Here is a 26,670-nt window from a genome sequence, read left to right as displayed (position 1 = left end):
CCCAGCATTTAAAATTACCCACAGACACATTCAAGGGCCGCATCCTCAGCAATGCTCACGATTTTCATAGTAAAAATAACAACACAACTTTGATGGCAAATATTGCATCCAGCTTCTGACCCATTCAGCACTATACATCAGCTCATAACATTTCGCCACACCTGTCTCTACATTTATGTATTGCCAAACAAAATCATCGGCCATCTTTCTCATTCGCCCACTGTATTTTAACGTTGCAACACACACATTAATGGAGGCATCCGCAGCAATGTTCAGTATTTTCATACTAAACATAAACGCCACAACTTTGAGCCTGTATATTACAAGAGTTACATTAAGGGACGCATCCGCAGCAAAGTTCTGTATTTACAACACGTACACACACAGCAAAAACTATCCCAGCATTTAAAACTACCCACAGACACATTTAAGGGCCGCATACGCAGCAATGCTCACTATTTTCATAATAAAAACAACAACACAACTTTCATGGCAAATATTGCATCCGGCCTCTGACCCATTCAGCACCATACATCAGCTCATAACATTTCGCCACATCTGTCTCTACATTTATGTATTGCCAAACAAATCAGCCACCATATTTATCATTCTACAACCCGTACACACACACACAGAACAACAATTACAGTATTTACAAGTAGCCACACACACATTAAGGGACGCCTCCGCAGCAAAGTTCTGTTTTTACAAGACATACACACACACCAACAACAATTCCAGCATTTAAAACGACCCACAGACACATTCAAGGGCCGCATCCTCAGCAATGCTCACCCTCAATCACCCTCACCCTCAACCCCTCACCTACCCTCACCCTCACTCACCCTCAACCCCTCACCCTCACTCACTCAACACCTCACCCTCACTCACCATCAACATCTCACCCTCACTCACCCTCAACACCTCACCCTCAACACCTCACCCTCAACCACTCACCCTCAACCACTCACCCTCACCCTCACTCACCCTCACTCACCCTCAACCCCTCACCTACCCTCACCCTCACTCACCCTCAACCCCTCATCCTCACTCAACACCTCACCCTCACTCACCATCAACATCCCACCCTCACTCACCCTCAACACCTCACCCTCAACCCCTCACCATCAACCACTCACCCTCAACCACTCACCCTCAACCACTCACCAACACCCTCACTCACCCTCCCTCACCCTCAACCCCTCACCCTCACTCACCCTCAACCCCTCACCCTCACTCACCCTCAACTCCTCACCCTCAACACTTCACCCTCAACCTCAACCCTTCACCCTCACTAACCCTCAACCCCTCAATCACCCTTACCCTCACTCACCCTCAACACCTCACCCTCACTAACACTCAACCCTTCACTCACCCTCACTCTCACTCACCCTCACTCACCCTCAACACCTCAGCCTCACCCTCAACACCTCAGCCTCACCCTCAACACCTCAGCCTCACCCTCACCCTCACTCACTCTCAACTCCTCATGCCATTTTGAAGGGTAACTTGGAGCAGACAGTTCAAGTCGAATTACAGTAAGGGAGAAAATGGCGTCTGGAAACGTGATGTTTTTTTAACAAAACTCCTATAGTTTACATAGCATGCCATACACACACACCAACAACAATCCCAGCATTTAAAATTACACACAGACACATTCAAGGGCCGCATCCTCAGCGTTGCTCACGATTTTCATAATAAAAATAACACAACTTTGATGGCAAATATTGCATCCAGCCTCTGACCCATTCAGCACCATGCATCAGCTCATAACATTTCGCCACACCTGTCTTTACATTTATGTATTGCCAAACAAATTCATCGACCATCTTTCTCATTCGCCCACTGGATTTTAACGTTGCCACACACACATTAATGGACGTATCCGCAGCAATGTTCAGTATTTTCATACTAAACATAAACGCCACAACTTTGAGCCTGTATATTACAAGAGTTGTAGGTTTAAAACTGAAACTTTGTATACTTTGGAAGCTTTATATATGCCATTTTTAAGGGTAACTTGGAGCAGACAGTTGAAGTCGAATTACACTAAGGAAAAAAAATAGAATGCCCTTTGCTTTGTCAGTTGCGAGCGAACTCTTATGTGCGCTTAAGGGAGTTGCCCAGGGAAGTCTACTGTCGCGCCAATGTCGAAACTCCATCTGCATACACATTCAAACATTCACACTTCCAAGTCGCGCACATCAGCTAGTGTGACTTTTCCTTGGGGCAAGGGAAGGACTAAAAGCTTTGATCCTTTCTTAAACCAAAAAGAAAAAAAAAAGTTTCTTGCATCGTTACCCCCTATTTAAGCAGAGGGACGGGTCACTTTAAGTCATACTCTGTTTTTACCTGCGAGGACAGAACTTGGACTTACAGAACGACGCTGTACTTGCTGCTATCGACCAAGAGCCACTGAAAAACTACGCCATTCAATCTTAGAAAGTAAGTGCATGGAACTTTTATTTTTATACATCTAAGGGACAGTATTGATAAATTTACTTGTGTTTATTAGAACGGTTACTATATCAACATTGCACCTGTGTTAAATTATTGTGCAACATGTTCGTTGGGAAAACTGAATTTTCTATGGTAATACTTAGCAAAGGACTACGTAATTTCTCAAGCAGGTCATACCTTTGTTTAAACCTACCGATACATATTTCTTTCTTTTTTATCGTTATATCTTGTAGGTTATTCATACGCTTTCAACATTTCCTTGATAGGGGGAAAGAAACTGCGCACCAACATATATCATGTAAGTACAGCCAACTGTTCACTCTGCTACACAATTTGCCCTTTCGTTCATAACACTTCGACTCGCCACACAGAACATTTCTTCCAATTATTCAAGGCACAACATAAGTTTGACACACACCCTCTCGTACATTTCCTTGTGTTACCTTTTCACGCACACACAACTAACAAGACTTACTAAATTACAAGCACGACATATTGATTGCAAGCACAACTTCAGGTTACTTGACACTATCAACAAGATCAACAGTACCCACAGCTTCAGCTTGCACCTAACACACAAAAGCGCACACACATTATCACATTCACATGCATAGGAACAAACATCCCCGTTACACCATGCGAACTACACTCGACACACACTTTCGGAACATTCGGCCGCAATCTCATATCATACCACTTCGCCACACTCCCAGGAACATTTCGTTCACAACTTCAACTACATACATTACTTGCACACTAACTGGGTACACTTTCAATATTACACGCAAACCGCATTCATTCTCAGATTTAATGCAACACAGTAACTACTCCAAGTTACAAGATGACACATACACACCTTTTTTTTACGTCTGTTACTATTACCTTTTCACGCACACACGGTTAAGAACACATACTATATCACACGCACGCCGAATTGAGTGCGACCATAACATAACACTCATTACGCTTTTAGTCACAGCTTCACAGCAAGACAGTAAACAGGATGATCGGACTCAAGAGTGAACAGAGCTGCAGCTTACACTAATCACACACACCCTGTCATATTATCTTTCAATATTACACGCATACCGCTTTCATTCTCAGATTAAATGCAACACAGTAACCAGTCCAAGTTACAAGATGACACATACACACCTTTTTTTACATCTCTTAGTATTAACATTTCACGCACACACGGTTAAGAACACATACTATATCACACGCACGCCGAATTGAGTGGGACCACAACAGAACACTCATTACGCTTTTAGTCACAGCTTCACAGCAAGACAGTAAACAGGATGATCGGACTCAAGAGTGAACAGAGCTGCAGCTTACACTAATCACACACACCCTGTCACATTAGGCAAAACACTGACTGCCACCCTTATACAGCACGTGCGACTCCAACGCAATCTAAGATCATACCACTTCGCCACTACAGCACCAAACTTTCAGTCAGAACTTCTAATTGCACATTTATTTGCACGCAAACAGGCTACACTTTACAACATTCACGCGGAATGCATTCAATCGCAGCTTCACTGCCACACAGTAACTAATCCAAGTTACAAGCTGACACACGAAAACAGCCGCTCGTACAACTACTAGTATTACCTTTTCACAAACACACATCCAATAACACATTAGCCAGGATTAGCTGCCTACAAAAATAAACACTTAACCTTACACTTACTACACTATTCACAGGCACACTGTAACATTAGGGGGAATAGTACATCCATAAACCGTTCGCAACACTTCGCCACACCACAACAAACTTTTCATACACACATTCCACGATCAAGGGAACTTTCACACACACCCTCTATTACATGGCTACTCACAATCTTTCTCTCAGGGGCCAAATTTACTGTTTTGTTTGTGTCCAAGGGCCGCATCGGTGGGGGCAGGGTCAGTGGGTAAGGGTCGGGGCTACAGCAACAACATAAAACTGAACATGAGGTTAATCACAGGACCCTGCAGCCGAAGGCTTCGTCCACTGAGCCCTCCCGCCATACACATAATTTTCTCTCTCTCTTTCTCTCTCGGTATCCCTCCCTCTCTATAGCTCTCTCTCCCTCTCTCTAGCTCCCCCTCCCTCTCTCCTGTCTTCCTCTGTCTCACTCTAACTGTGTTCCTCCCTCTGTCTCACTCCCTCTCTCTCCCTCCTCCTCTCTCTCCCCCCCTCTCTCCCTCCCTCCCTCTCCGTCTCCCTCCCTATCACTCTGCATCTCACTCCCTTTCCCTTCCTCTCCCTCCATTTCCCTTCCTTTCCCTCACTTTCCCTCCCTCTCTGTCTTTGTACATTACTCTCCATTTCCCTTCCCTTCACTCCCTCTCTGTCTTTGTACATTACTTGAACACTAACTGGGTACACTTTCAATATTACACGCACACCGCATTCATTTTCAGATTCAATGCAATACAGTAACTAATCTAAGTTACAAGATGACACACACACACCTTTTTTGTACGTCTCTCACTATTAACTTTTCACGCACACACTCACTCCCTCTCCATCCCCAACAACAATTCCAGCATTTAAAACTACCCATAGACACATTCAAGTCCCGCATCCTCAGCAATGCTCACGATTTTCCTAATACAAATAACGACACTACTTTAAGGGGGTCGTTATTTTTGCACCCTCACACACACTCACCCTCACCCTCACTTACCCTCAACGCCTCACCCTCACTCACCCTTACTCACCCTCACTTACCCTCACTCACCCTCACTCACCCTCAACACCTCACCCACCCTCACCCTCACTTACCCTCAACGCCTCACCCTCAGTCACCCTCAACCCCTCACCCTCACTCACCCTCACCCTCACTCACCCTCAACCCCACACTCACCCTCATTCTCACTCACCCTCAACGCCTCACCCTCACTCACCCTCAACACCTCACCCTCACTCACCCTCACTCACCCTCAACCCCTCGCCCTCCCTCACCCTCACCCACCCTCACCCTCACTCACCCTCACTTACCCACCCTCACCCACACTCACCCTCATTCTCACTCACCCTCACTGACCCTCACTCACCCTCAACCCCTCACCCTCAACCCCTCACCATCAACCCTTCACCCTCAACCCCTCACTCACCCTCAATCTCACTCACCCTCACTCACCCTCAACCCCTCCCCCTCACTCACCCTCACTAGCCCTCAACCCCTCACCCTCACACCCTCAACCCTTCTCCCTCAACTCCTCACTCACCCTCACTCTCACTCAACACCTCAACACCTCAGCCTCACCCTCACTCACCCTCAACCCCTCACCCTCACTTACCCTCAACCCCTCACTCACCCACACTCACCCTCATCCTTACTCACCCTCAACTTCTCACCCTCACTCACCCTCAATCTCTCACCCTCACCCTCACTCACCCTCACTCACCCTCAACCCCTCACCCTCACTCTCCCTCACTCACACTCACCCTCACCCTCACTCACCCTCAACACCTCATCCTCACTCACCCTCACCCACCCTCAACCCCTCACCCTCAATCACTCACCCTCACCCTCACCCTCACTCACCCTCAATCTCTCACCCTCACCCTCACTCACCCTCACTCACCCTCAACCCCTCACCCTCACTCACCCTCAACACCTCATCCTCACTCACCCTCACTCACCCTCAACCCCTCACCCTCACTCACCCTCACCCTCACTCACCCTCAACCCCTCACCCTCAATCACTCACCCTCACCCTCACTCACCCTCAAACCCTCACCCTCACTCACCCTCAACCCCTCACCCTCACTCACCCTCAACCCCTCACCCTCACTCACCCTCACTCACCCTCACTCACCCTCACTCACCCTCACTCACCCTCACTCACCCTCACTCACCCTCACCCACCCTCACTCACCCTCACTCACCCTCACTCTCACTCACCCTCAACCCCTCACCCTCAATCACCCTCACCCTCACTCACCCTCAATCCCTCACCCTCACCCTCAACCCCTCACCCTCACTCACCCTCAATACCACTCACCCTCACTCACCCTCACCACCTCACCCTCACTAACCCTCAACACCTCACCCTCACCCTCAACCCTTCACCCTCACTCACCCTCACTCACCCTCAACACCTCACCCTCACCCTCACTCTCAGTCACCCTCAACCCCTCACACTCACTCACCCTGACCCTCACTCACCTTCAACCCCTCACCCTCCCTCACCCTCACTCACCCTCACCCACACTCACCCTCTCTCTCCCTCTCTCTAGCTCCCCCTCCCTCTCTCCTGCCTTCCTCTTTCTCACTCTAACTGTGTTACTCCCTCCGTCTCCCTCCCCCTCTCTCTCCCTCCCTCTCTCCCTCCCTCTCCGTCTCCCTTCCTATCACTCTCCGTCTCACTCCATTTCCCTTCCTCTCACTCCATTTCCCTTCCTTTCCCTCACTTTCCCTCCCTCTCCCTCACTCTCCATCTCCCTCACTCTCCCTCCCTTTTACTCCCTCTCCATTTCCCTCCCCTTCACTCCCTTTCTGTCTTTGTACATTACTTGCACACTAACTGGGTACACTTTCAATATTACACGCACACCGCATTCATTCTCAGATTCAATGCAACACAGTAACCAGTCCAAGTTACAAGATGACACACACACACCTTTTTTTACGTCTCTCAGTATTAACTTTTCACGCACACACTCACTCCCTCTCCGTCCCCCTCCCTTTTCCTCCCACTCCCTCTCTCTCCCTCTATCATCTCACCCTGCCTGTGTGCCAGCCGTGGCGCACACACTCACAGTAGCACCAGAGCTCTTAACAGGTCTTTAAAAGACACATGCTAATGTGGCCTTTACGGGAAACATTAAAAAAGATATATTATAACCACTATTTTTTTTTATCCTTTCAGATTATTAAAACAACAACAAAAGAAACAGAAGTTAAGGTAAATACTACTTTGCCAGTTAGCGGAAAAATTTTCAAAAGTTCATACCTTACAGTCCCCCAAAAAATTAGTTACTTGACAAAGCTTCTTAATTTACATTTGTTGATAAAAACATTTTAGTATAACATATAAGATGCAGAGATGCTTGAAAGCAAGTTACCATCAAGGGAATAGCAAATTTAATAGCAAATCACAAGGTAAGCAATGCTTACCAAATAGTGTTTTTGCTGTCTTGCACAATTTATGCAAGCCAGTAACTACTTGGAACTCTAATGATCTGCATTATATAATGGACCGTGGGGATGCTTTATATCTACAAATGCATTCTATTAACAAAGAAACACTTATGCATCCAGATGACCTGCCAAGGTATATAGACCACAATCAAGAGATATATTCACTTTTGCTACGGAACGCTTACTACGGTGATGTCCTTAAACGTTTTGATAAAGCCTACCCAGATATTAGCACAGCATTAAATGTTACTGTTAATAAGCACTGTGGTGTTATACTTTGTATGAATGTTTATGTTATAGCTATTTTCAAACATATGCAATCATACTTTGTATTTGATTCACATAGTAGGGACCATGAAGGCATGCCTCATTCAAACGGAACATGTGTTACAATTGCATTTCATTCTTTTGAAGGGCTGATTCAATATGTTATGAAACTAGCATATAACTTTACACATCAGGCTGAGCAATGTGTCCAATTTGAATTAACACCAATAGATATAAAAGTCATTAAAAGGAAATCATTTACAAAAGCACTTACTGTGCACAAAAAAATAGTCACCTACCGCAAGAAAGAAAAATTGGGGTACATACTACTGAATGTACTCCTAATCAGACTATAACATCAACAACAATGTCTTCAGATGATTTACAGAATAAAAGTAAGGGAGGGAATAGCAATACTAATCATTTAGCACAATTACCAGGGAATAGTAAATCTATACAGGGAACAAATAAACAGTCTCTGAAAAGAAAAAGGGATTCAAGTACATGTCCAACTAAAGTTGTACAAAGAAAAAAAGTTAATACAGCTGAAGAAGACATTACCAACAGTCAACTAAGTGCTATTGATAATAACAGACCAAGATTCACGCAGGGCCAAAGACAGAAACGAGGTAAACAAATCCATACAATCATTCGCAAATTCCACCGTGAAATATTGCATGGCCCGGAATACATTTGTACTCTTTGCAATCAATTGTGGCATAAACAAACGTTGAAAAATATACGCAGTGTTAGCCAATCCGAAATTTTCAAAAAGTGTAACATTAGTAACAAGAAAACAAATTTTATTTGTAGGACTTGCTATTATTACATTCGCAAAAACAAAATACCACCATGTTCTATTGTAAATGGCATGGGGTTCCCAAATGTACCAGTTGAATTAGAATTATATGATTTAGAAGAAAGATTAGTTTCACCTAGGATACCATTCTTACAAATTCGGAGTCTGCCACGCGGTTTTCAAAAATCATTATCAGGTGCAGTAGTTAATGTACCTGCAGATGTTATGACAACTGTTACCATTTTACCAAGGCAAATTAATGACGCCATGACAATCCCAGTGAAATTAAAAAGGAAATTAATCTATAAATCATATACACATTATGAGAATATTAGACCAAATACAGTAAAAAAGGCAGCTACATGGCTAGCTAAAAATAGTACAATGTTTAATGAATATGGTGTTACTATTAACCCTGACTGGGAGTATATACCTCCAGAAATAGAATCTCACAATGAGACTTCTGAGACAAACAATTCATCTGATAGTTCAGACAACATAGAAGCTGGGAATTTGGATACTATGTTAACAAATGAAACAATTACTAGTAATTCGGTGAATGTGTTAAGTTTAGCTCCAGCTGAACATAACACGCCAAGAGGTTTATATGAGGATAAAGATTCAGAGTTTTTGGCTTCCCTACTATTTTTTGTGGTGAACGAAGGCCTAACAATAAGGAAAGACACATACCGGTACATTATAGTACTATTTGCCAAGATGAGTTAAGGAGATATGATAGAAGAGTCGCTAAATCTATTAGTAATGTGTTTTTTAAACTGAAGAAATTACATATTAAGCAGATCCATGGTAAAATCAACATATCCATCAGGAAACATTTTACAGATGGGAATAAAATAACTGCTAAAGACATTAAATATAATATTGGCAATGTTTTACAGTTTAATGAGGGTTACAAAGTATTAAAAACTATACGCAGTTCACCTCCATATTGGGAAGGTTGCAAAAAAGATATTTTTGCAATGATAAGGCAACTTGGCATACCCAATTTCTTTTTGACTTTATCTGCTGCCGAAACAAAATGGCACCATTTAATAAATATACTATTGAGAGTTAGAAACTTAAAGGAATGTACAGAGGAAGAATTCTTAAACATGTCTTGGGAAACTAAAAGTAAATTAATACAAGAAGATCCAATAACATGTGCAAGACAGTTTGACTATCAAGTTAGGAAATTCTTTAATTGTGTTTTGCTGAATGGCACTAATCCAATTGGGGAAATAGTAGACTACTTTTACAGAGTCGAATTCCAACAAAGAGGTTCTCCACATATACATGCATTACTCTGGGTAAACAAAGCACCACTGTATGGTGTTTCACCAGTGGAAGAAGTCAATAGCTTTATTGACAAATATATCACTTGTCATAAGTCTGAGAACCCTGTTTTACAACCGTTAATAAATCTACAAAGGCATGGTCACACAAAAAATTGCAGACGTAAACAGCAACGGACATGCAAATATCAATATCCAAAATATCCAATGTCAAGAACGCTCATATTAGAGCCATTAACACTTGAGGAGACAAATAAGCAATGGCAAGATAATATGAAAATAATACATGAAGCTATGAATAATACTACTTTTAATACACTTTCTTTTGAGGAATTTTTAGACTTCATTAAAATGGATGATAAAGAATATATTACTTCAATACAAACTAGCTTACAAAAAACAACTATTTTTTTTAAAAGAACACCAGGCGAATGCTTCATCAATAACTACAATAGTACTCTTTTAGAAGCTTGGCGAGCAAACATAGACTTGCAGTTTATACTGGACCCTTATGCTTGTGCTGTCTACATTATCTCATATATCAGTAAATCGCAAAGAGGAATTAGCAAACTTCTTGCGCAAGCTGCTAAAGAGGTAACAAGCAATAGTAATATCAAAGATCAACTTAAACACATAGGAAACAAATTCCTCAACTGCACAGAAATTAGTGCTCAAGAAGCAGCATATCTAATTCTTCAAATACCATTACGGAAAAGCTCACGATCATTTGTATTTATTAATACTAGCCGTCCAGAGAAAAGAACTTATTTAATGGGTGATATCGAAACGATTAATAACTTGCCAGAAAATTCAACTGACATTCAATGTGAAAATATTATTATTAAGTACTGCAAACGGCCACAATCATTAGAGATGTGCACGTTAGCAGACTATGCTGCTAATTTTAACTATGTGAAGAAAAAAACACATGGGAGAGAAATCAATGATTGCGAAGATTTACTTGCAGAACAAAACTTTTACAGCTCAGATGAGGAAGAATTAGAAATAGAATGTAGTAATGGAAATAAAGAACAACAGAAACAGAATTATGATTATGCTTTAAATAAGCGCAGACAAGGGAAAATAATACGCTTTTGCAGATTTAGCAAAAATAATGAACCAGAAGAGTATTATAGAGAAATATTAATGTTGCACTATCCATGGAGGGAAGAAGAAAAAATACTAATCAACAAGGAAACTTACTATGATAGGTATCTGGAAGTTAAAACATTTGTTGACACACAACTAAAAATCTATAACAAACAGCATGGCGAAGTTACAAACATTATTCTTGAACAGTGTCATGAAAATGTAATTTCACCTCCTCTATCACCAACTGTTAATATACAGACAGAAGACCCAAATCGTGAAAATAATAATAGATATGATTTGGCTCTAGATTTAGGAATTAGAACTACAACCGAAGAACAAAGCTCAACTAACGTTATTTTACCCAATGATAAATACCAACAACTTATGCAAAACTTAACAGAAGAACAACTTAAATTTGTTTACCATCACTTGCATTGGTTTAAAACTACAAGCACTCCATGCTATACTTTTTGCACCGGAGGGGCTGGTGTTGGGAAAAGTTTTGTAATATCTGCACTATATCAAACTTTACTACGCTACTATAACACTAAGGCAGGTGAAAATCCTGATAATGTTTATATCTTACTTACTGCTCCAACAGGAAAGGCTGCCCATAATATTAATGGCAAAACACTGCATAGCACTTTCAAAATACCTGTGTCGCAAAGTTTGACTTATAAACAACTGAGTCATGAACATAGAACTGCTCTACAAATGGAAATGATGCATGTTAGAGTTGTTATTATTGATGAAATTTCAATGGTAGGACACAATATGTTAAATTTTATACATAACAGGCTTCAAGAAATAAAATCATCTAATGAACCATTTGGAGGAATTTCAATTTTAGCCATTGGTGACTTTTACCAATTAAAACCTGTATTTGACAGATACATTTTTCAGGATTCTACACAGATGTATGGTCCTTTAAGTGCTAACTTATGGAAAGAACATTTTAAAATTTTTGAATTAACAAAAATTATGCGCCAAAAAGAAGATCTTCAATTTGCTCAATTACTAAACCGGTTGAGAGAAGGCAAGCATACTGAAGAAGATATTTCACAAATTAAGCAAAGGGAAATACAACCTGATGAGAGTTTATTAGAAACAATTCCATATATCATGTCAACTAATATAGAAGTTAATGAAATTAACAAAAAGGTTTTGGAAAAACATTGCAAAGATTATCCAGTCTACATAACAGTAGCAAGCGATACTGTCAGTTCTGATTTGTCTGAAAATGTGAAAAAAACTATTCTTAAGCAACTGCCCAAAGATCCACAGAAAACAATGGGCCTTTCACATACATTACACATTGCCTTACAACTTCGTTATGATTTAAGTTGCAATGTGGATGTCAATGATGGTTTAACAAATGGCGCAACTGGTGTGGTACAATTAGTTGAATTGATTAACAATACACCTATTATTGTTTGGTTGTTATTTGACAATCAGAGTATAGGACAAACAACCAGACAACAATATAAACACTTATATCATTCACAAATACAAAATACATGGACACCAATACATGCTATAGCTAGACATTTTCAATACACTAAAAAATTTATTACCATTATACGGAAGCAATTTCCTTTACGCCAAGCATCAGCACGCACTATACATCGCACACAAGGTGCAACTCTCGAACCACTTTATATACACTTTAATAACAGCAAGATTCATCATTTGCATTATGTTGCTATTAGCAGGGCAAAATCAATACAAAATGTATATGTACACAATTTTGATGAAGGTAAAATTTTAGTACATCCACAAGTTAATGAGGAAATGCACAGATTAAGGACAGAAATGCCACTTGAAATACATATCCCACAGTTACATACATACAGTGCACATTTCAATATCATTGCACACAATATAAGATCACTACAGAAAGATTTTACATCTATGATAGCGGATAGGAATATATTAGAAGCAGACATTATTTGCTTAACTGAGATCAACACTACAAGAAAGGCTACAGCTACTGATTTTAAGATAGAACAATACCATCACATTATATTTGATAAATTTCATACATACAACACAAACCATGGAATGATTATGTACTACAAAAAAGATTTATTTATATTGCCTATTTATGAGACACATGAAGGGATAGACATTTTACATTTTACTCTACATATTTATAACACGGATTACCTTATTATTATTTTATACAAACCACCCCAAAAAAGTATAACTTCTCTTTTGGATTTTATCACAAATATTACGGATTTTTACCCCACACACAAATTGATTATTATAGGGGATTTCAATGTGGATGTATCTCAACAAAATGCAAACACCAAGCAATTACTTGGATTCTTTGAAGCAAAATTACAATGTCAACAACTCATTAACAGTTACACAACTAACTACCAATCCATTTTAGATCATATATATACAAATGAACAACTACACAACTATGGTACTTTAGAATGCTATTACAGTGATCATAAAGCAATATGGGTTTGTATTTAACATGTTATAGCACATTTTCTATTTCAGATGATGTCTATTGAAGAAATCATGAACATTAATACCGATGACAACAAACCATATCAGAAACCCATACGAGTCAATGTCATCAACTGCTCAGGAAAAACTACTTACAAAAATGCAAAACAAGAACAGAAAATTCTATTTCATTTGGCTCTAGCAGATAAAACTGGAACCATGAAATGTACTTGTTATCAAGAAAATTTATATGAGCAAACTAAAAGTAACTGTGGACTACTGATACGCAACTTTATCATCAAAAACAAAACAATTTTAATTGCTAAGCAAACTAAAGTAACAAAATTTCCCGCTATGACAATTGAGGAGGGCCTGATCCAACAAGCAAAGAACATTTTGCATCCGCCTGCACCATCGGCTTCTCCCATTAAGGAAATAAAACGTGCAAGTCTAAAAAGTCTTATGACCGTTTCAGGGACAATAATTGCCGTAAGTATGAACGCAAACATGTCATCATCTCAACTAAAAAAAAAAATTGGAAATGCAATAGGTCTCGCATTAGAAAAGTTGGACTTATTGGTATTGTAAATGACATATCTTATTTATTTGTTGGTTTTTAAAATTGCAAGTCTAAAAAGTCTTATGACTGTTTCAGGGACAATATGTGCCGGAAGTATGAACGCAAACATGTCATCATGTCTACTAAAAAAATGCATAGTTGGCTTACACACACATTACACCTTTAGTAACTTCACTAACAAGATCAAAAAAGATAGCATTATACACTCTTTCACACTATGTAGAAAGTACAAGTTTTGAAAACTATAATATGCCAGTGCTTTGGTGTATACTACAAATACAAGTACTCTCTACAAAGCCATTTTTAGCAATAAATAATGCAATCTTTTAGAAAGGATGTTCATTTGGGTCGTTAAATATGATACATTATATTGCCATTCAAACAACGCACTAGTACTATGTGTTTTTACAGTCACTATTTAATACAATGCTTACTTTTTGTTTAGGAAGAGGACGCAAAGACTGTGTTTACCTCAATGCCTCACCCTCACTCACCCTCACTCACCCTCAACCCCTCACCCTCACTCACCCTCAACACCTCACCCTCAACGCTTCACCCTCAACCCCTCACTCACCCTCAATCTCACTCACCCTCACTCACCCTCACTCACCCTCACTAGCCCTCAACCCCTCACCCTCAACCCTTCTCCCTCAACTCCTCACTCACCCTCACTCTCACTCAACACCTCAACACCTCAGCCTCACCCTCACCCTCACCCTCACTCACCCTCAAACACTCACCCTCACTCAACTTCAACCCCTCACCCTCACTCACCCTCATCCTTACTCACCCTCAACGTCTCACCCTCACTCACCCTCAATCTCTCACCCTCACCCTCACTCACCATCACTCACCCTCAAACCCTCACCCTCACTCACACTCACCCTCACCCTCACTCAACACCTCATCCTCACTCACCCTCACCCTCACTCACCCTCAACCCCTCACCCTCACTCACCCTCACCCTCACTCACCCTCACTCACCCTCAACCCCTCACCCTCAATCACTCACCCTCACCCTCACCCTCACTCATGTCATCATGTCTACTAAAAAAATGCATAGTTGGCTTACACACACATTACACCTTTAGTAACTTCACTAACAAGCTCAAAAAACATAGCATTATACACTCTTTCACACTATGTAGAAAGTACGAGTTTTGAAAACTATAATATGCCAGTGCTTTGGTGTATACTACAAATACAAGTACTCTCTACAAAGCCATTTTTAGCAATAAATAATGCAATCTTTTAGAAAGGATGTTCATTTGGGTCGTTAAATATGATACATTATATTGCCATTCATACAACGCACTAGTACTATGTGTTTTTACAGTCACTATTTAATACAATGCTTACTTTTTGTGTAGGAAGAGGACGCAAAGACTGTGTTTATCAATGGGCAAGATAACCCACTGAAATCGATTACTTTAAAAGATGCAACAGATGACATAAAAGTGACACTGTGGAGAGAAGCATCACTATTTAAAATACATCTTGGAAAATATGTTACCCTCACTCACGTAACTGTCCATGAATTCAATGCACAAAAAATATTGAATACAACGCGCCATAGCAAAATGGAGGTAAGCACAACAAACCAAACATTTTGGGAATATCTCTTTCAGCCACTCTTGGCCTTTCACCCACTCTGGGCCTTGCACCCACTCTGAGCCTTTCACTCTGGGCCTTTCACCCACTCTGGCCCTTTCACCCACTCTGGCCCTTTCACCCACTCTGGCCCTTTCACCCACTCTGGCCCTTTCACCCACTCTGGCCCTTTCACCTACTCTGGCCCTTAAACCCACTCTGGCCCTTTCACCCACTCTGGCCCTATCACCGACTCAGGCCCTATCAACCACTCAGGCCCTATCAACCACTCTGAGCCTTTCACCCACTCTGTCCATTTCACCCACTGTGTCCCTTTCACCCACTCTGTCCCTTTCACCCACTATAGGCCTTACACAAAACATAAAGTATAAAAATGTACTAACTAATTGTTGCATTTGTTTTCTCTCAACAGGTAACAGCCCCACCACAGGAAAAGATGGACATTCAAATTTATGGCGTCGAAAGCACCACAGATGAAACTAGTATTATCACAATAAGGGTGACAAACACAGACGAATATCAATCAATGCCCATTGAAAATGAGATACTAATTAAATGGTTTATGTTAGATGATGAAGTTGACAACATCGGGGATGCCCTTGTACATTTTTTGCCGCAAACTTTTGAAGTGGTGTTTTGTAACGGGAAAATCATAAATATTCTTAAAGAAAAAGACGATGACATATGTTCTGACTAAAATTCGCATGTTGGCAGGCTATCATATTTTTGTACAAAGTTAAAAAATAAATATTTGTGTCTTTTTCAAAAATAAAAAGGTGTGTAATACAAAGTTTAAACCTCTATGGTAATTTTTTCACTACAGAAGGCAAATTATAACTACTAATACACTCAATTAATACAACATAGTCACACCCACATACAACATTCAGCCAATCCATCTCACATAAAAAAACAAATACAAAATACACACACTCTGTAGCTTGCACGCACTACAGTAGTATGTATGAATGAGACTGTTGGTGTGCTAAATACGCCTGTGCTGGTGCAGAGTTATGCTGTGTTGTTGCTCAATGTTACTGTGGGGGTGCAGAATGATAAGGTGGTATTGCTGCGTGTTGCATTGGTGGACATCAGTGATGACGTTGTTGGGAGAAGTGCAACTGTTGTGGTGCTGAGTTATGCTGTGGTGGTAATAGTTGAACACTAACACAGCACCACTCATCATCAACACAGAACAACACATCACAACAACAGCATTACTAAGCACCACACTAACATCACTCAGCAACACAACAACATCACTCTACACCACCACAACAGCATCATTCAACAACAACACACTATCACACTACAACTACACACAAACACTTACCACAACAGCACCACTCATCACCACTACAGCATTACTCAGCAGACAAACGTCATACAATCAAAACATGTACGCTTTGAACAAGCACACACACCAACAGCTATCAATAGACGCTTTCACCAGGCGTACATACACAACAGTCATCAGTACTGCAGTAGTATGTATGAATGAGACTGTTGGTGTGCTAAATACGGCTGTGGTGGTGCAGAGTGATGCTGTGTTGTTGCTCAATGGTACTGTGGGGGTGCAGAATAATAAAGTGGTATTGCTGCGTGTTGCATTCGTGGACATCAGTGATGCCGTTGTTGGGAGAAGTGCAACTGTTGTGGTGCTGAGTTATGCTGTGGTGGTAATTATTAAACACCAACACAGCACCACTCATCACTAGCACAGAACAACACATCACAACAACAGCATTACTAAGCACCACACTAACATCACTCAGCAACACACCAACATCACTCTGCACCACCACAACAGCATCATTCAACAACAACACACTATCACACTACAACCACACACAAACACTTACCACCACAGCACCACTCATTACCACTACAGCATTACTCAGCAGACAAACGTCATACAATCCAAACATGTACGCTTTTAACAGGCACACACACCAACAGCTAGCAATGGACACTTTCACCAGGCGTACACACACAACAGTCATCAGTGCATCCTTTCACCATGCATACACCCACACAAACAGGCATCAGTCCACGCTTTCAACAGTCACACACACCACCAGCCAGAAGTGCACGCTTTCTAACCACTTTTTTTACGTAGCACACACAATTACAGCTATACAAGCATGCTTTGGTGCTGTACAGTACTGCAGTAGTATGTCTAAATGAGACTGTGGGTGTGCTAAATACGGCTCTAGTGGGGAAGAGTGATGATCTGATGTTGCTCAATGGTACAGTGGAGGTGCCGAATGATAATGTGCTATTGCTGCGTGCTGCATAAATGGACATCAGGGATGCCGTGGAAGAGAAAAATACCAAACACAAGGCAAGTGCGACCGAAAAACACGTACGGCAAAACGGAACTCAATCCATGGCAAAAAATAAAACTAAATAGCAGCCATTGATAAAATACAAAACACACTCTAAAGAAAGGAGCCAGACAGAAACTAAGTGCGAAAAAGCAAGACCGAAAACAATAATTACATTAACATCACAATACAGAAATGCATAAACAAAAGTATAACAACTCACAAAGGCACTCTTTAATAATATGAAAATAAAATTGTCATTACCTGTCGATTGTAGCAGCTCATTCACTGAAATGTAGAAAATATAAAAAAAACACACACAAAGAGAACATAAACAGTGCATACATAATACTTTTAACTACAACAATCAAGAAACAAAAAAACCAAAGCATAGCGGCGAAACAAGTCACATACGGGTCCAAACAACACAAAAAAAAGCCAAGTCGGAGAAAAAATAAACATCAGAGTGCGACCTCAGGCGAAACGAAACAACAGGAACTACATACCAGGAAGACACTAGCAAAGATTAGTCAATGCATGGCGAACAATCAACTTAAACACGAGCCAGCATTCGCATAAATAACAAGAAAAATGCAAAACACAAGGCAAGTGAGAGCGCAATTACAACGTTCGCAATTTAAAAGACATAACACATACAAAAAAATACATTGCTTTATGTAACATTTATAAACATTCCCATTATTAAAGCATCTATCTTTTACAACAGTACTAAAGGATATTGTAAGTCAACCGTCGAAAATACACAAGGCGCAATACAAATAAAACACTCATACATCCTAATAAAACATTACTACTAATACGTATATACACACAAGTAATAATACATTCAAATTCATCTACTCAATGTTAAAAAAATTTACATCTTACCAGTCAAACGACGCAGCAACAACCACGGAGGAATAACACACCTTTACCGCACGAACATTCACACCAATCTAGAAAACACCCCGTTGACGCACGTCAAATGCAATGCTACGTCACACAACGTAGCGCTGCGATTGGCTAAAAATTACGTCACGCTAAACATTACATCACGATCACAAACAAAAATAGAACTCTAACATCCCTTACGTAACAAACGTAAAGGGAATACATAGCGTACTACACTTTAACAGAACACAAATAAAACACAGTTTAACAAAATGCACTAAACACTTATAAAACCAATACACATACAAAAAAACAAAGACACATTACATTATAATCAACATTAACACATGCTAAAGACTCAAATATGCCAATCGCACACTCACTCACCCTCACTCACCTTCACTCATCCTCACTCACCCTCAACACCTCACCCTCACTCACCCTCAACCCCTCACCCTCACTCACCCTCAAACCCTCACCCTCACTCACCCTCAATACCTCACCCTCACTCACCCTCAACACCTCCCTCACCCTCAGCCCCTCACCCTCAACACCTCACCCTCACTCACCCTCATCCTCACTCACCCTCAACCACTCACCCTCACTCACCCTCAACACCTCACCCTCACTCAACCTCAACACCTCACCCTCAACAACTCACTCACCCTCAACACCTCACCCTCACTCACCCACAACACCTTACCCTCACTCACCCACAACACCTTACCCTCACCCTCACTCACCCTCACTCACCCGCACTCACCCTCAACACCTCACCCTCACCTTCACTCACCCTCACCCTCATTCACCCTCAACACCTCACCCTCAACACCTCACCCTCAACACCTCACTCTCACTACCTCACCCTCACTCACCCTCAACACCTCACCCTCATTCACCCTCAGCCCCTCACCCTCAACACCTCACCCTCACTACCTCACCCTCACTCACCCTCAACACCTCACCCTCATTCACCCTCAGCCCCTCACCCTCAACACCTCACCCTCACCCTCAACACCTCACCCACAATCACTCACCCTCAGCCCCTCACCCTCAACACCTCACCCTCACTCACCCTCACCCTCACTCACCCTCAACCACTCACCCTCACTCACCCTCAACACCTCACCCTCACTCAACCTCAACACCTCAACCTCAACAACTCAATCACCCTCACTCACTAACGCTCACCCACCCTCACCCTCACTCAGCCTCAACACCTCACCCTCACTCACCCTCAACACTTCACCCTCAATCACACTCACGCACCCTCACCCACCCCCACCCTCACACACCTTCACACCCTCAACCTCACACATCCTCACTCACCCTCACACCCTCACACACCCTCACTCACCCTCACACCCTCACACACCCTCACTCAACCTCATGACCTCAACAACACCCTCACATGCCCCCACCCTCACACACACCCGCACTCACACACTCTCACACATCCTCACACACCCACACACATTCTCAATAAGCCTCACACCCTCACCCACACTCACTCACCCTCACCCTCACATCGTCACCCTCACACCATCATCCCCTCACCCTCAATCACCCTCAACCTCACTCACCCTCAACACCTCACCCTCAACAACTCACTCACCCTCACTCACTAACGCTCACCCACCCTCACCCTCACTCACCCTCAACACCTCACCCTCACTCACCCTCAACTCCTCACCCTCAATCACCCTCAACACCTCACCCTCAACCCCTCACTCACTCACCCTCAACACTCTCCCTCACTCACCCTCAACACTCTCCCTCACTCACCCTCAACACCACACCCTCACTCACCCTCAACACCTCACACACCCTCAGCACCTCACCCTCGACACCTCACCCTCACTCACCCTCACCCTCACTCACTCTCAACACCTTACCCTCAATAACCCTCCCTCACTCACCCTCACCATCACTCACCCTCATTCACCCTCAACACTTCACCCTCACCCTCACTCACCCTCAACACCTCACCCTCACCTTGAATCAATCTCACCCTCACTCACCCTCAACACCTCACCCTCACTCACCCTCACTCACCCACACTCACCCTCACTCACCCTCACTCACCCTCAGTCACCCTCAACCCCTCACCCTCACTCACCCTCACTCACCCACAATCACCCACACTCACCCTCAAACACTCACCCTCACTCACCCTCACTCACCCTCAACACCTCACCCTCACTCACCCACAACACCTTACCCTCACACACCCACAACACCTTACCCTCACTCTCACTCACCCTCACTCACCCGCACTCACCCTCAACACCTCACCCTCACCTTCACTCACCCTCACCCTCATTCACCCTCAACACCTCACTCACACTCACTCTCACTCATCCTCACTCACCCTCAACACCTCACCCTCACTACCTCACCCTCACTCACCCTCAACACCTCACCCTCATTCACCCTCAGCCCCTCACCCTCAACACCTCACCCTCACTCACCTCACCCTCAACACCTCACCCACAATCACCCTCCCTCACTCACCCTCGCCATCACTCACCCTCACTCACCCTCAACACCTCACCCTCACTCAACCTCACCCTCACTCACCCTCAATGCCTCACCCTCAGTCAGCCACACTCGCCCTCAAACTCTCACCCGCACTCACCCTCACCCTCACTCACCCTCACCCTCACTCACCCTCAACACCTCACCCTCACTCACCCTCAACCCCTCACCCTCACTCACCCACAACACCTTACCCTCACTCACCCTCAACACCTCACACTCACCTTCACTCACCATCACCCTCAACCTCACTCACCCTCACTCACCCTCAACACTTCACCCTCACTCACCCTCAACACCTCACCCTCAACACCTCACTCACCCTCAACACCTCACTCACCCTCACTCTCACTCATCCTCACTCACCCTCAACTCCTCACCCACACTCACCCTCAACACCTCACCCTCACTCACCCTCAACACCTCACCGTCACTCACCCTCAACACCTTACCCTCACTCACCCACAACACCTTACCCTCACCCTCACTCACCCTCACTCACCCTCAACACCTCACCCTCACCTACACTCACCCTCACCCTCACTCACCCTCAACACCTCATCCTCAACCCCTCACTCACCCTCACTCTCACTCATCCTCTCACCCTCAACACCTCACCCTCACTCACCCTCAACACCTCACCCTCACTCACCCTCAACACCTCGCCCCCTCACCCTCAACACCTCACCCTCACTCACCCTCACCCTCAACACCTCACCCTCAATCACCCTCCCTCACTCACCCTCACCATCACTCACCCTCACTCACCCCACCCTCACCCTCACTCACCCTCAATCACCCTCAACACCTCACCCTCACCTTCACTCAACCTCACCCTCACTCACCCTCAACGCCTCACCCTCAGTCACCCACACTCACCCTCAAAAACGCAACCGCACTCACCCTCACTCACCCTCACCCTCAGTCACCCTCAACACCTCACCCACCCTCAACCCCTCACCCTCACTCACCCTTACCCTCACTCACCCTCACCCTCAACACCTCACCCTCCACCCCTCCCCCTCAACGCCTCACCCTCACTCACCCTCAACACCTCACCCTCACTCACCCTCAACACATCACCCTCACTCACCCACAACAACTCACCCTCAACCCCTCACCCTCACTCACAACACATATTATGTTACAATTGGTATCACATTGGCAAAAGATAAAACTATTGCCATTGTAAATAACAAACATATTAATACGCTATTTTCAAAACAAGCACATACATACAAAAACTGTCCTTTACAATACCAATAGCACATACTTTCCAAATGCAAGACCTATTGCAACACACATCCACAAACGGCAGTCACCCACTCTGCTTCATTCACCCACTCTGCTTCAGTCACCCACTCTGCTTCAGTCACCCACTCTGCTTCAGTCACCCACTCTGCTTCAGTCACCCACTCTCCATCATTCACCCACTCTCCATCATTCACCCACTCTCCATCATTCACCCACTCTCCATCATTCACCCACTCTGCATCATTCACCCACTCTGCATCATTCACCCACTCTGCATCATTCACCCACTCTGCAAATTTATGAATGTTATGCCATTTTCATACACATAAACAACTTTTAGGACGGAAAATAAAGGGGGTCTACGGAGTAGTGCATCAGATACGTTATACACAAAATATACTTCCCAAAAGTGACCTACAGCATGCAAGGATGTTAATCAGGCTTCGGGCCAAAAAGCAAAAAACATTCGTACAATATTACAACAATATTACACCAACAAAAAAAATACAAATATGTGGCAGGAAGCGAGAACGAGGATGTACAAACACAAAAGTGAAACAGCCAACTTTTTATTGGGGCAATAAACAAGCACTATTTATCCGGAGAATGGGACGGATTAAAGACAATGGTCAACAGTTACACAAAAAGCCGTACGCATAGAACAATAGCAGTTATTCACACGGAATTACATCTAATATAAAAAACATATTACGAAAATAAAACTATTCTTTCACAAAACGCAAAACAAAAAACATTACATCACTGTACATCCTCTTAATACATTGCTAGGAATAATAAAGTCAGCAAATACACAAAGTTTCCTTTCATACATCAAGTACGTCAATAACATATAATCCGGCTACTTCAGCATCACAAGAAAAAATAATGCAAACACAACTTACATCAATATATTAAAAAATAAATAGCACTTCAAAGTTGAAATAACAGCTTTTGTAAGTCAAATAGCAAAAAACAGCAAAAAATACATTACATTACAGTTTAAGAAAACATATGCATTACATATCAACAATTAAAAACAAAACTTTCCGTTACATTACAAACATTTACAAATATTACGATCGAAAAAAATACATTTCTCAAGTCTTTAACTTAAACATAGTATATATATACTACATTATATTACATAATAACAATATTTGTAATACATTCTTACCTGTCAAACGACGCAGCAACAGCACACGAACAAGAACACGCCTTCCGCGCACCAACATTCTCGATCTCTAGGGAATTCCACCGTTGACGTAAGCAAATCGGAACGCTACGTCAAAAACGTCGCGCTCCGATTGGCTAAAAATAAACGTCAAAAAAAGTAAACACTCACAACACAAAAAAACTAGACCGCTAAACATAGCCAACGTCGAAGTGACGCATTGCGTCGGCCATTTTTTAAAAAAATATATTAATACGGGACTCCACAAACACGTTAAACACATAACACCACACAGTTAGTACAAAACATACACAGTTACATTACATACAAATATACACATAAGACAGGAGAAATACAAAGGGAACATCTAACACCTTTTGTAAAACACAACACATATTACATAATTAATATTAACATACACACACTCATAACATCACCCTCACACACCAAAACGATCACACTCCTTCACACACCCTCAATAACCCTAACACAACATCTCCCTCATACACCATCACACACCTTCAGCCTCACACCCACTTACTCACACTCACACTCATACTCACACACACTCACACCCACTCACACTCACACACACTCACACACCCTCACTCCCCTCAAAAAATAACACCCCTCACAACAAGCTCACACTCACTACACCGGACAGCCGCACCCACTCACACCCCTCACACTCTATCACCATCAACACCCCTCCGCCTCACACAGCCTTAGCCTCATCCCCTCACCCTCACACACGCACAATAACCCTCACACCATTACCCTCACACACACTAACTCTCAGCTGCAACAACTCACTCACACTCACACTCCCTCGCTCACCCTCACACTCACACACTCACACCCCCTCACCCTCACACCCCATCACCCTCACACCCCCTCACTCACACTCACTCATAATGAGTCACAATAACTCACACTCAGACTCACACACCCTCACGCTCACACACCCTCACATGCCCTGTGCCTAACAACACCTCTCACACCCTCAATAACCCTCACACACACTCACACACCGTCACACACCCGAAACGTCACACCCCCTCACTCACCCTCACACACACACACCCTCAACCTCAAACACCTTACACTCACACATACACGCTCCACTAAAACTCATCACAACACTCTCAAACTCACTACACCTCACACACTCTCAGACGCAAACAACATCACTCATCCTCATCCTCATACACACTCACACCCCCTCACCCTCACACCCCATTACACTCACACACGCTCACACCCCTCACACTCACAACAACACCCTCACACCCCCTCACTCACATTCACTCACACTCACTCCCAATGACTCAAAATCACCCTCACACACCCTCACCCTCACACACCGTCACACACCGTCAGACACCCTCTGATTAACAACACCTCACACACCCTCACTCACCCTCACACACACACACCCTCATCCTCAAACACCTTACCCTCACACACACACGCTCCCCTAAAACTCATCACAACACTCTCACACTCACGACACTTCACACACTCTCAGACGCAAACAACATCACTCATCCTCACACTTACACACACTCACACCCCCTCACCCTCACACCCCATCACACTCACACACGCTCACTCACCTCACACTCACAACAACACCCTCACACCCCCTCACTCACACTCACTCCAAATAACTCACACTCACCCTCACACACCCTCACCCTCACACACCGTCACACACCCTCTGTGTAACAAAACCTCGCACACCCTCACTCACCCTCACACACACTAACACTCACGCACCGTCACACACCCGAAAACTCACACACCCTCACTCACCCTCACCCTCACACACCCTAAAAATAACACCCCCTAACTTTCACACCCCCTAACACTCACACCCGCCTAACAGTCACCCCCTAACACTCACCCCCTCACCCTCACCCCCTCACCCTCACCCCCTCAACCTCACCCCTCACACCCTCACACTCACTCCCTCAACACCCCACCCTCACCCCCCTCACACCCCCTCATTCACCCTAACACACCCTCACCCTCTCACACACCCTCTCACACACCCCTCACACACCCCCTCACTCACGCTCTCACACACCACCTCACACACCCCCTCACTCACCCTCTCACACACCCCCTCACTAACCCTCTCACACCCGCTCAGCCTCACCCTCACTCTCCCTTACACTCCCTCACCCCCTCACCCTCCCTCACCCTCCCTCCCCTCCCCTCACCCTCACCCCCCTCACCCCCCTCACCCTCAACTCCCTCATACTAACCCCCTTATCTTCACCCCCCTCACCCTCACCCCACTCACCCTCACCCTCACCCCCCTCACACTCACTCTCACCCTCCCCCCCTCACCCGCACCCCCCTCACCCTCACACCCCTCACCCTCACACCCCTCACCCCACTCACCCTCACCCCCCTCCCCCTCCCCCTCACCCCCCTCACCCTCACCCTCACCCTGACACCCCTCACACCCCTCACCCTCACCCCCCTCACCCCCATCACACTCACCCCCCTCACCCTCACATCCCCTCACCCTCACACCCCTCACCCTCACACCCTTCACCCTCACACCACTCACCCTCACACCACTCAGTGCTACAACACATTTTGTGTTACAATATGTGTCAGATTTACGAAACATAAAACTATTGGCATTGTAAATAACAAAGCAATTATTTTCGCTATTTTAAAAAAAAAGAACATCCTCACCCTCAAACTTTCACCCTCAACACCTCACTCTCACTCACCCTCACTCAGCCTCATCTACTCCCCCTC

General features: G+C 43.7%; 1 protein-coding gene across 1 annotated transcript; it reads left to right on the top strand.

Annotated features, from left to right (window-relative positions):
* Positions 1 to 2,724: 2,724 nt before the first annotated feature.
* On the top strand, positions 2,725 to 16,408 carry LOC147727983 (uncharacterized). Its single transcript, XM_086963217.1, has 5 exons — positions 2,725 to 2,761; positions 7,336 to 7,371; positions 13,572 to 14,009; positions 15,471 to 15,686; positions 16,124 to 16,408. Exons 3-5 carry the CDS (start codon positions 13,572 to 13,574, stop codon positions 16,406 to 16,408), a joined length of 939 nt encoding a protein of 312 aa, XP_086819343.1. The 5' UTR covers positions 2,725 to 2,761; positions 7,336 to 7,371.
* The last annotated feature ends 10,262 nt before the right edge of the window (positions 16,409 to 26,670 follow it).

The sequence above is a fragment of the Lissotriton vulgaris genome, chromosome 3_1 (genome assembly GCF_964263255.1).
Source record: "Lissotriton vulgaris chromosome 3_1, aLisVul1.2, whole genome shotgun sequence".
NCBI classification, from domain to species: domain Eukaryota; kingdom Metazoa; phylum Chordata; class Amphibia; order Caudata; family Salamandridae; genus Lissotriton; species Lissotriton vulgaris.
This window is presented reverse-complemented; position numbering and strand designations above follow the sequence as displayed.